The sequence below is a fragment of the Myotis yumanensis genome, unplaced genomic scaffold (assembly GCF_028538775.1).
Source record: "Myotis yumanensis isolate MYYU_CA2020_CCGP unplaced genomic scaffold, mMyoYum1.0.hap1 SCAF_9, whole genome shotgun sequence".
Lineage (NCBI taxonomy): Eukaryota > Metazoa > Chordata > Mammalia > Chiroptera > Vespertilionidae > Myotis > Myotis yumanensis.
The window spans coordinates 66,793,780-66,806,906 of NW_027223760.1; the positions used below are offsets into that span (position 1 = coordinate 66,793,780).

A 13,127-nucleotide genomic window follows, 5' to 3' on the forward strand; every position below is an offset into this window, starting at 1 on the left:
CAACTAATGCCCCTTATATTCTCAGCTTGACAAGCAACCTTCTGATAGGATTTGACTTCTCAGGTAGGTTTTCATTCAGGAGAAAGAAACCACTGCCTGGCCAGTTGGCATGAGCATTGGAGTGTACATGGCCACATTGTACATCAGTGAATGGGCAGTCACGGCCAGGCATTGGTCATAAGTGTTCCTTTTTGAGTCAATAAGTCTTCTGCAACATAATCAACTCTCCATTTACTATCAATGTGGAATTCCTCTGTCTGCCAATGTGTAGAGCCCTACTTTCTAATCAGAACTCTCTATATTATCACATATATTTTGAGTGCTCCCAGATGAAGGAATTTCATGTTTCCCAGACAAGACAGTTCTTACATGCAGAACAAAATGAAAAATCACAAAGTAGAATTCACTTCAAAATTCCTGTCAAGAATTATCCAGATTCCATAACTTTGTCTATACTGTCTTATGTATACCTTATGCAACATAAATTGGAGAACAAGTTTGAACAAAGATGGCCATGAAGACCATTGTCCTCTAAGATTTTATGAACCCAATAGGTCTGACTAAAATCATATTGACAATTGCTTACAAACAAATAAATATTTCAAAATTTGGGGGAAATGTTAAATGAATAAAGAATGCCCTGTAACAACCCCATGTCTGTATGGGATTGATTAAAATATAAGTGTGCTGCAGAGGAATGGATGTGTTCAACTGTTTCTATGGTTCTGCATGGACCAGTACACAGCCAACATCAGCTACAAGTGATAACAAGAAGCCTTGTGAGAAAAAATAGCATTGATTGGAACAATACAGTGATAAAAGCAGACAGCAACTACAAGCCAAGGTTTTGATGGGTTTGAAATAAGGCAATTCTTTATTCTGGTGTATAAGGACAGCCTGATGCCACTGTCCTGAGTAGAATGGAGGGAAATATTGGGAAGAAAGAATGAGGTAGGTGTGATTCCCTAAGATGAGGATACTGGTATACAAGTGTCTATGTAGATACAGAAATTGATGGTGGCCTCAACAAATGCGTGCCTCCTGAATAATGGTAAATGTGCATCTGTTGCTTCTCAAGTCTCAGGATGTGAACCTAAGTTAGGACGAGTCTCTGTTGTACAGATAGACATGTGTCTCAGTTCTCCCTGCGCTCTGCTGCTTGACTGTTTCCCCCTGGATTTGCGGAGCAGGGCATGCCTCCCGGTCTATACAGGCCCCATCTATCACCACTGACTCCACAACAGAGCAAGTCATGATGTCCTGCCCCTGAGGCAAAGGACAAAAAATGTCTCAAGTTTAGTTAAAAATGACATTATTTTTTACAACCCAAGTGTAAAGGTTCAGACTATATCCTGCCACTGTTTTTTTAATTAATAACGTGCTACATCATTATATAGAATAAAAGACACCTAAAAAGAATTCCCAAGTCATTCATTCCATTTATTCATTACATTTCAAACTAACTTGATAGGGACCAGCTGGAAGGAAAACAGGAAAAACACATTCATTTTTTTAGGTGACTCTTGTGAGCCCTGTAGCAAGGCAAGGTCATGAGATGTCAGTCTTCTGAAGGATTAAATCACAGGCAAAACCCTCTCATGTACACAAAAAAACTTTTAAATCACAATTAGTTGCTCTACACAAACTAACAAGAATGTTGGCTCTACTGCCTCTTCCATTTCTCCTGTGCTGAGACCTTAAAGAGGAGAACATCAGCAACTTAAGAAATAGAAAGAGTGTCTGCAAGGAATGCCATTTCCTCAATGAGGTAATGAGCTGATCAAATTGTATCCTGACAGACACAGTGAAGTAGAAAGCTGAGAGATTATTACATGAATATAATCTACAAGTGTAAAACCTTCTCCCCACATGTAAGCTTTGTTTTGTTTTGTTTTCTCTCCATATGGTTTTTTTAATTTGGCTTTTAATTTGCATTTCCCTGATGGTTTCAATGATCTTTTAATGTGCTTGCTTGCTAGCTGTTTGTTTAAATCTCTTGCATGTTTTTACTTGAGCTGTTTCCTTTTTATTGAATATTGAGATTGACTTGTATCCTGAATATAAGGAATCAAATATTCTTTTGAAATTATTCTCCCTCACTCTGTGGACTGTCTTTTCATTCTCCTAATGATGCTTTTGAAGTTGTAGAAGTCTGTAATTTTGACAAAGTATAATTTATCAATTTGTTCTTTTATGGTTTGTACTTTTGTTGTCCTGCATAGGAAATCTTTGCCTAACCCGAGACCACAGAGAGTTTCTCTGGTGTTCCTAACTAGAAGTTTTATAGTTTCACATTTTAAATTTAGGTGTATGGTCCATTTTATGGTCAATTTCAGTTAATAATCTATTTCATTAATTAATGTTTAAGTATTAATTAATGTTTGTATCTGATAAGTAGAGATAGTTCGTCATTTTGTGGATGGATATCTAGCTGTTTCATTATGGTTCATTGATGACTTTCTTCATGGAATGTCCTTTGTCAAAAATAAGATGTCCCTATACATGTGGATCTATTTCTGGACTCCATGGATCCATTTGTCTATTTCAATGCTAGTACCATACTGTCTTGATTACTATAGCTATATCAGTCTTGAAGTCAGGCCAACTTTTCCCTTCTTTTTGCAAGTTGCTTTGTCTATTGTGGGTGTTTTGCATTTTCATATAAATTTTAGAATTAGCTTGTCAATTTCTACCAAAAAAAAAAGTCTGCTAGGATTTTAATTAGGATTAAATGAAATCTACAGATCAATTTAAAGAGAATTTAATCAATCTTTTAGGAGTCACAAGCAGTGGCTATCACATATCTCTATTAATGTAGTCAAGTAAAGTTAAGGGCAAGTCCATAATTAAGGACAACTATAAAAATTATGACAGGTCCAAGAAGCTAGGCTGTTTCAAATATGACTAAAACCCACTAAAAATGATTCATCCATGTGGTACCCCACAAGTCTCTCAATGACACTGTAAAAGTTTAGGCCCTGAGAGAATCTTGGCTCAGAAGCCCAGATATTTATTTCTAAGAGTAAGCAAGGTATTTTCAAAAAGACATCCATTCTTTTTTTTTAATTGAATATAGTGGGGTAGCATTGGTTAATAAAACCATACAGGCATTAAGTGTACAACTCTATTAACATCAACTGCACACTGCAATGTGTACTCACCACCCAAAGTCAAGTCTCCTCCCATCACCACTTACCCCCCTGTGCCCTCTTCTACTTCCCCCTACCTTCCTTTCCCTCTGGCAATCACCATACAATCATCTATGTCTACGAGTTGTTGGTGGAGTGTTTTTTTTTGTTTAATCCCTTAACCTTTTGCACTAGCCCCCAACCCTCCTCCCCTCTGACAATCTGTTCTCTGTATCTATGAGTTTGTTTCTCTTTTGTTTGATAGTTTACTTTGTTCATTTGATTCCACATGTGAGTGAAATCATATAGTACTTGTCTTTCTCTGACTGGCTTATTTCATAATACTCTCCAGGTCTATACATCCTATCACAAAATATAAGATTCCCTTCTTTTTATGGCCTACTAATATTCCATTGTGTAGATGTACCACAGCTTTTTCCCCCACTCATCTACTGATGGGCATTTGGGCTGCTTCCAAATCTTGGCTCTTGTAAATAACGCTGCAATGAACATAGGGTGCATATATTCTTTTCAATCGGTGTTTCCGTTTTCTTCAGATATATCTCCAGAAGTTGAATTGCATGGTCATAAGGCAACTCCACTTTTAATTTTTTAAGGAAACCCTGTACTGTTTTCCATAGTGGCTGCACCAGTCTGCATTTCCACCAACAGTGCACAAGGGTTCCCTTTTCTCCACATCCTCACCAACACTTGCTGTCTGTTGATTATTGACGGTAGCCATTCTGACAGGTGTGAGCTGATATCTCATCCTTGTTTTAATTTGCTTCTCTCTGATGATTAGTGACATTGAGCATCTTTTCACATCACTATTGGTCTTCTGTATGTTCACTTTGGAGAAGTATCTACTCAGTCCTCGGTCCATTTTTTTCATTGGATTGTTTGTTTTCTTCGTGTTGAGTTGTAGAAGTTCTTTATATATTTTGGAAATTAACCCCTTATCAGATGTATAATTCATTCTTTGAAGTCAGTTAGAAAATTAGTGGGCAGGGCACTAAATAGTACCTCAGGAGCCTGACAGAGATAATATACAACTGCAATGTGTTCATTATGCCAGGATGTAATTTACTCTTTCAGCACACGCTCCTTCCCTCTTTGCCTGCCTCAGCTCATTGGAGTTTGGGAACAACCAACTCTGCTTCACTTTCCATTCAATTTCTTTCTAAAGGCATACAATGTTAAAACTTCAAATCCCAGCGGGTTTGATCACACTGGGCACTAATATGCCCTCTCAAAAGTATTTAAAATAATTATACATGTTTTTTGGGGGAAGGGGGCAATTTGGTTAAAAGGGGCACAGGTGAAATAAAAGAACTTAATGAAGATAACAAAATTCTATCCCAATGCCCACATGACAACATAATAACAGATATTTGTAGCACAATACAAAAATTAACAAAATTCAAGACTCCACCTTAAAGATTTGAACCTTGATTTATTTGGGGCCTTATGCTGTAGGAACTCGGATGGGCGAAGTTGCTGGGTCAGGGTTTCCAGGCAATGTGTTTAGAGCTAACACATTTTCTGGTTTGTGTTACCTTGACTTGGCAAATGATATCTGGCAAAAAACCTCTAGTATTTGAACAAACTTTACCCCTGAGTCTGGTAAGAAACTTTTATTTGAATTCTATATTATATTCACATAATTCACATCTTAGTCACAATCATTCACCGACAGTGTATTTACTAGGTAAGTGGTTTTTGTTTGCACAATTTGGTGAAAAACTGCATGTGTCCTTTCCAAATATTCTTTTTTATAAATATGTTTTTATTGATTTCAGAGAGAGAAAGGGAGAGAGAGAGAGAGAGAGAGAGAGAGAGAGAGAGAGAGAGAGAAACACCAATGATGAGAGAGAATCACCCATCGGCTGTCTCCTGCACTTCCCCCACTGGGGATTGAGCCAGAAACCTGGGCATGGGCCCTGACTGGGAATCAAGTCATGACCTCCTGGTTCATGGGTCAACACTCAACCCCTAAGCCATACCAGCTGGACACTTTCTAGATATTCTGTGATAAGACACCTGGACTGAATTATTTGAGTGATCGTAGGGGAAATTTTTCAGATTTCTTTCCTGCATGTGAGTGTGTGTGAGAAGTTGTGTTCAAATATTTTCTTATTCCTCAACCTGCCTTTCCAGCACTGGTTCTTCACTGGCGTTACCACCAAAGAATTCAAGGAGGAGCGTAGCATCCACTACATCGTCTCCAAGGAGATCAGATTCAAAGAGTCTGGGACTCTAACAAAATCCACTACCTGGAAACTTTCATTTTTAGTTTCATATTATGTACACAGATGAACATGAGCTCATGCTACCACTGGAACAGAAGGTTTATGTAAAAAGTGAGAGTAAGTCTTTCAATCTGATAGCTCGAAGTTTGGAGGGTGATATAATGTGAAGAGTGGGATGCTGGAAAGCGGAAGGTGTGCTCATGAAGCGCATTGCGAGGCTGCTTCTAGCTGGGGTGGGGTTGTCGTCCTGAGTTCTACAGCTATGTCGCTCTCCAGTGTGTGGGCCTCCCGGCGTCATGATCACACGGAACAGATTTCTGTGTTTGTTTTTACCCAAAGTAGTAACTAATTAAAGGTTTAAAAAATGCAAAAACTGAAAACATGGAACATTTCCCATTTACACGGCACAATTGATGATCAAAGACTCACATTCCATTCCATTATAATCAGCAAGTCCAGAGTCAACTTTTTATAAAGTTTACAGTGAAAAATGGCAGTGGGAAAAGAAGGTACAGAATGCATCTGTGATGGAGAAAGTATGGTAGAGGAGAAGAAATACAACAATAATTTACAAATTATTAAAAAAATGGATAATGGTACTCTTTAAATGTGGTGAAGTGCTTTTTCAGGATCTAAGGATATAGTAACAACCACCATTTCAATTTTAGGTAAAATTCTAACAAGCTGGCATTAAATGGCACATCTATGGAAAATGTAATGAGAATTTTGCCCTTACCATCTGCTTTCTTTGAGTCATTTCCGACACTGGATTGATCCTTCTTGTCAGCCTTATTTTTACCATCTTTCAAGTCACCTGCAAGTAATAAACATAACACAAATAGAATATGTAGATGCCTAAGGAGGAAGTTAGAAATAACTTTAAACCTGTCAAGGTTAAAAAAAGAGAAGGTACAGTATAATTATAGTCAGGAGGGGGTACATGTCGGGGGTAAACATCCTTTAGACCACAGAGTAGGTCCTGGATATTGGTTTATGATCTGCAAATCAAGATTAAAGTTTCTGCCCAGCCAGTGCTGCTCAGTGGGCATCGACCCAGGAACCAAGAGGTCACTGGTCGATTCCGGGTCAGGGAATATGCCCGGGTTGTGGAGCAGGCAGGAGGCAACTGATTGATGATGTTTCTCTCTGTCCCTCTTCCTTCCCCTCTCTCTCTCTCTCTCTCTCTCTCTCTCTATATATATATATATATATGTATGTATTTTTTTAATTGAAAGTTCCTGTTTAACAGGGTTGTACTTAAGGCAATGGTGTTTATCCTCGAGAAAGGCAGTTCAACTTTATTGTTAGGCTGTGGAGTGAGGAACAGCCTGGGTTAAATGTAAGTGATGTCAATGAATAGCTTTTTAACCTTTATGTGCTTCCATGTCCTTATCTGTGAAACGGGAATATTAATACCTATTTTATAGGCATAATGCATGGACAAATGCATTTCAAGTACTGAATGTGGTATCTGACACATCATTCAATGACAATTGTTATTATTCTAGAACAGAGCTATAAATAGCATTCTAATTAAGGAGCTTGTCGAAATGTAATTGGCAAAAGTTAAAAAACACTAGCACGCAAATGTAGAATGAAAACGTCGAAACACATTTAAATTTATGAGGGAATGAGGGAGATAGTAAGGATGGTTCCAGAAGTATTTCAGGAACTGGATATTTATAGGTATTTGTAAAATGTGTTAAAATAAGATTGCTAGGTTAGAGATGAAACTGACTATGTCCTACAAGGCAATAATACCATAACCTTTGAGATCATCTCCTCTACCAGTCAAAAATCTAACTTCACGGGGCCTGGGCTTGAATCAAATAGTAAATGACGAAGTCAACAAAGTCACCTAGAGGAGGGGTCAGCAAATGATGGCCCCTGAGCATGTCTAGCCTGCTATCTGCCTTTGTAAGTAAAGTTTTATTGGAACATGGCCACACCTTCATTTATATATTTCAGGGCTACTTCCTTGCTGCACTGGCAGAGTTGAATAGTTGCATCAGAGATGCACAAAGCCAGCACTGTTTACTATCCAGCCTTCAGAGAGAGAGGCTGCTGGCACCTAAGAGAAGGTACCTCACCCCCACTCTACCCCCACCTCCCCACCCCACCCCACAATCTGTTCAACAATATGCCAGTGATACACTGAAAAACCACGGCATCCCTCCCCCCAGAGCTATTCTCAAGTGTTGGATACTTTACTTACCAGTTTCTAATAGGAGCTTTCTTTTCAGCCTGTGTAAAACCAAGAATGCATTACCACTAACATCCTGGTGCTTACTGAAGCAAAAGGACCCTAATAATAATGCAACCAGGAAGGAGTAAGCTGGGCCCAAGGAATATTGACCTTTTTTGTTTTCTTTGTGCCGGGCAGTGTGCACCACTTCATTAAATTCTTATAACAACCCATTATGGAGGTGCTGTTAATGCCAGGAGACAAATTCATCCATCTTCAATTCACTAAATGATCCATCTGCTGAACAACTCACTCACCAAATGACTGAGGGGTTTTCCCAGTTCGAGTTTTTTCTTCACTGCAGCCAACTCTCTCCACATTGGTCAGTCCTGGGCTTCATCCATTCACCCGGCCCCACCTCTGCCCCTGACCTTGCATGTGGGTCTCCCTCTGAAACTGCCCATCTTGTCTACCATAGACCTGGTTTAAGCCATTTGCCTGACAGTTTTTGAACAAATGGTCAATTGATGTTTCTACAAAGAGATTTTGCTTAAATCGACCTATAAAGAATTGATGTGAAACTCCTATCATCTCCACGTTATACCACAAATAAAGTAACTTACCACAATATACACAGATGAGTCTGATTGTAGAGGCCAGCCTCTCAACTACTATATTTTGGGACCTTCGTAGGAAGCTCAAGTTTTAGACTTCGAGCTTCTATTGATGGTACCATTTCTAAATGCCTTTGACCTTCAGGCTGATTAATGGCTATTTAAGAAGAATTCAAGACCATTTTTGACTGTGATGTCTTTTACAAAGTAAGTATTAGTACTTTTACTGAAATGTGACAAATCCTAAGCTATGTTAGAAGTCAATAAACTCTCCAAATTTCCTCATTCTTAATTCTGAAATTGGTTGTACTGGCTGGAGGGATGGAAGGGAAGGGCAGCCACAAGCAGGAGGAGTTTAAGTAAAGGATGTGGTCGTCACCTTCTACCATCACCAATGGTCAAAATAGATGAATTCCTTTGGAGGTGCCATGAAACAGTTCATATACTGGCTCATCCCTGTTTTAAGGATGGCAAAGATGAACTCGAGGATCATGAGCCTTGCAGTCACACTAACTCCCTATAGAAAAAAAAGGCCTCTCTTTACTCACTGAGCCTTCACACCTCTAATGCACTCTATACTGAGCCTTTCAGGTAGCCCTGGACCAGAGCTTTTCCCACAGATGCAGCAAGACCAGGATGCCTTCCAGAACCAGCAGGAGCAGTTCCATTTGCCAGATGCTAGCCAGCAGCCCCTGGCAGCCTGCCTTCTCGGTCAGGGCTGGGGAGGCTGAGGGGGGAGTGCCTGGATGGAGACCAACGCTTAGCAGATCCTGTAATTGCTGCTAGGGACCCAAACCCCCAGAACCCCACTCATCCAGGGTCCTTCAGCTCTTACCCGGAAATACCTCCGGCGGCCACAAGGTGGGGCGCAGGGAAAGTGACTCGCGCTTGTTTGATGATGTTCCTCAACGAAACCCATTAGGTAATTTCCCACGGGTTGTGTATGGAGTAATGGCTGCTGTGAGCTGTTACCCAATGAGCAGGCGGAACAGAAGAGCCCGTGCGTGCGGTTATAAATCATTTTAATTAGGCTGCTGCAACTCAGTCCCTAACCACCATTAGCCTTTCTGATTATCGCTCTAAATTGATTTCTTTTCCCACCTCTCATCTCATACTTAGATTTTAAGGGAAATGGTAGACAACTGCTTACTTTGGGAAATCAACACAGTTGTGAAATTCACCCAGGCTCGCTGGAGACTCAGGCTCCTGCTCTGCTTCTCCCAGGCTCCCCTGGCCACCACGGAGCATTTACTGCCACCTCTGCCCACTCTGGGCATTTGTTGGTCCCTCTCCCCCAGAACGCACAACCCTCCTGGTGTCCAGCCCACTTGTGCTCATTCGCTTCTCTCCCTGACCAGACCGGGGTTGGCAAACCATGGCCCGCGGGCCAAACCTGCCCTGGTTTCATATAGCCCACAGACTAAGGATGGTTTTTACATGTTTTAAATGGTTAAGGTAGAAAAAGAAGAATATTTCATGACGTGGGAAAACTATATAAAATTCAAATTTCCACTTTGATAAATAATGTTGTATGGGAACACAGCCACGCTCACCTGCTTACATGTTACCTTTGCTGCTTTCACCCTGAAACAACAGCACTGAGCAGCTGTGATGGAGCCCGCATGGCCTGCAAAGCCCCAAATATTTACTCTCTGGTCCTTTACATAGGGGTGCGTTAGCCCTGCAGTAAACAGACTACAGGGTGTTCGTGGACCGCAGCTGAGTCCCAATCTTGCCCATCTTGTCTACCAAAGACCTGGTTTAAGCCATTCAAGTTCTCCTATTTCTTCCTCCCCCCAACAGCACCAACCTGCTGACCGTGGATTACAGAATTTGGCCTCACATAGACCTGCACTTACTACCTCGGGGGTGCTTGACCTAAAGCCAGTGATCTCACCTCTCTGATCCTCGGTTTCCTTGCCTGCAAAATGGGAATGAGTGTAGGCCCCACGCAGCGTTGTTAGGATTTTTAAATGGTTTCGTGAACATGAAATCTCACCAACAATGCCCAGCACACGGTAAGCGTTCATTAAATGTCAGTGACACTATCACTCGCCCCAGGAAGAGCCTTTCCCCAGGGTGATGCCACTCACCGTTCTGCTGCTTTCCTCCTGGCGACTTCTCTTTGGCGTTTTTCCCACGAGTGTTGTCGCTCCTGTTGGGGCGCGTTCCGTTGACTTGGTTCTGAGCTTTCCCGGGTGTCTTTTTGTCCGCCTTGCTGGCTGCGCCTTCTGCCTGGCCTTTGGCTTCCATTTCCTTTTGCTTCTCCTCTGCGGCCAGGCGGGCCTTCTCCTCGGCTTCCTTCTTGGCCTTCTCCTCTGTGTCCACATCAAGGCGTTGAAAAGAGAGAGAGAGGTCACGCCATTAGGAGAACTGCCTCTTTGCACAAAACCTGTCATGGGCACTGGTTAACAATACACTGAAATGATCTAAGGTGCTACTGAGTGTTTTGGGTTTGGGTTTATTTTCAGTTAATTCAAGTCAGATTGGCATGGATATTCAGGAAATAAATAAAATCGGGTCATGGTTATGCCATTACTGAAATCAGTGGATTAGAAGAAGAGACGGGGGAAAGTAATCATAATAATTAATAAACCAATATTATAATTGGCATTACTAATAATAGTATTATCATCAATAACTTCTTGTCAGTATATCCCGTATGCCAGGTTTGATGCTAAATGCTTTCCAAGGATCATTTCCTTTCATTCTCAAAACAACCTCAGGTGGTAGCTACCATCATTGTAATGCTACTTTACAATGAGGAACTAAGGCTCAGAGGCCACAAAATCTCCCACGGTTACAGGAAAAAATGGAGTTTCATGTAGGTTTGCTCAGGACCTGAAGTTTAAACATAAGCAAGCGATTATAAAGTAAAAAGTCACCACCACTAGAATAATACAGTTTCGGATCACTGCTTGTAAAGTTAAAAGTAGGAAGAGGATAATTAAGTCTTCAAAAACATGCCTGCAAACTGTCCACAGATGAGAGGTGGCGCTTAGTTTGGCCAGGTGTCCTTATCTGTGTCTCCCCTTTAACTGAGAGGGTGTCAGCCTGCTTCCCAATTCGGTTGACTGAGAAAGGGTCTGGCTCTGTACTTAAACAAAAATATAGCCTATGAAAACATAGGTTTATTCATTCAACTAATATTTCCTGAGCAGCTACAGTGCCAAGCACCATTTTAGGAACTGGTCACATGGCAGCAAGTAGACTTACAGGTAGAGAGGACCATTATCAAGTAAGCAAACCACTAAGAGAATTTCAGATGGCAAAAAGGGCTTTGCAAAAAATGTCAAGCATAGTAAGTAACGTGATAGAACACAACCAGCAAAAGGGTGAAGAAGTTGGCATTTGACGAAATATGGAATGATGAGTTGCTGGCCATGCGATAATCAGGGAAAATAGCATTCCAGGCTGAGGAAATAAAAAAGTAAGGCCATGGAGTAGGAATGAGTTTGCTCTGTTCGAGGGGCACTGAGTTAGCCAGTATGGCTAAAGCCCATTTAGAGAAGGGTTAGTGACAGATGATATGGTCAAATGACCGAGGACATGAGGGGTTGAGACCAACGACATGAGGAGTTGGAGGCCGCCAAGTGGAGCTGGGTTGTAGGAAATAACATACATGGAAGGCACCTAGCAGAGACCATTCCTCCCTAAAGGCCTGGAGACTTAGCATTTCATTCACACACAAGGCCTTTCTGACTGTGCCATCAGCCTCCATTACAAAGAATCTTACTGATTTTTTCCCCTCTAGATGTGCTAACCATGTCCTACACCTCATCGTCAGGGGTCCTCTTCATTTCCCTGGGTTAGTCTTGGTCCCGACAAAAGCTGACTTTCATGGACAACACGTTTACTTTTAATCTAATAGGCACCAGAGTGGTGGCTTATGCGTGTGGTTACATTTCCCTTTGTTTTAGCTGCTAAAGGGCACAAATCCCAAATTTGGTGCCAGTTCACATGTTCTTGGGACTTTGTGATACTGAACTTTGTGGATGTCTATAACCTCCGGCTTTATTTTTGCATTATCTGCCCTTACATTTGCTTGGCTCAGATGTTCTCCTTGATACATTATGAGATGTTTATTCATCCCTTCATTGATACCCATCCACCCCACCCAAACCAAAGCCCTGGCCTCACCCCAGAAAACACAAAGGAAGAGTAAGAGTAGGATTTGTAAATGCTCTCTGGATGATTCCAATACACAATCAGGGTTAACAAGCATTGCTTTCAAGTTTAAATGATTGCCATTCGATATTTTATGACATTCTCCTCTCCTGACAGGCTGTAGTTATAATTTACAATGACAAGGTAAAGTAAGGTTTCTTTACAACATAACACAATTATGTGCATCTATCGTATAATATGCCTTCTGACTTCCATAGAAAGGCACAACTAAAGAGTAAATGAGTGGCCTTGGAGAAGAAGATGGTGAGACTGCATTCTCTAGAGACTGCAGGGCGCAGGAGGCCTGCTAGAATGCTCATCCAGACTTCCTCTTGTCCTTCTGCAGTGCCCGGAGGACAAAGATCAGACATCACTTCCATCCCTGAATTCCCAGTGCTTGGTACAGCACCTGGCACAGAGCAGATGCTCCTGGAGCATTTGTTGACTAAACGAATGTCCACAGTGCGTGTGATTCACCCTCTCTGCCAATGATCCTGGCTTCTACATATTCCATCATCAGCAATCGGCCCGGTGTCAGTACAGGAAGTAGACAAACGTAGCATCCTGCCCCGGAAGACTTAGCCATTTGATAAAACGTGGTTTCCTTAACCACTAACGTAGGTGAGTAAAAAGATGACTATTCTTATGATGCAGAGAGGGAAACTGAGGCATGGGGGGAGAGGATTCATTCAAACTCGGGCTTCAGATAAAATAATTTATAATCTCCTCACAGAAGTTCCACTGAGTCTGTGGCAAACTTTCTACATTTAAAACATCCCCAAGT

At 41.3% G+C, this 13,127-nt stretch overlaps 1 protein-coding gene across 7 annotated transcripts in view; it reads right to left on the reverse strand.

The window, feature by feature from the left end:
- PDE1C (phosphodiesterase 1C) overlaps window positions 1-13,127 on the reverse strand; it is a 306,148-nt gene that overhangs the window by 37,566 nt on the left and 255,455 nt on the right. For all 7 annotated transcript variants that reach the window (XM_070424539.1, XM_070424538.1, XM_070424543.1 and 4 more), the window contains 2 exons: window positions 10,270-10,494; window positions 6,114-6,191 (listed from right to left, as the gene is read on the reverse strand). In XM_070424539.1, the coding sequence (XP_070280640.1) occupies window positions 6,114-6,191; window positions 10,270-10,494 (303 nt within the window). The remainder of the gene's footprint in view (window positions 1-6,113; window positions 6,192-10,269; window positions 10,495-13,127) is intronic.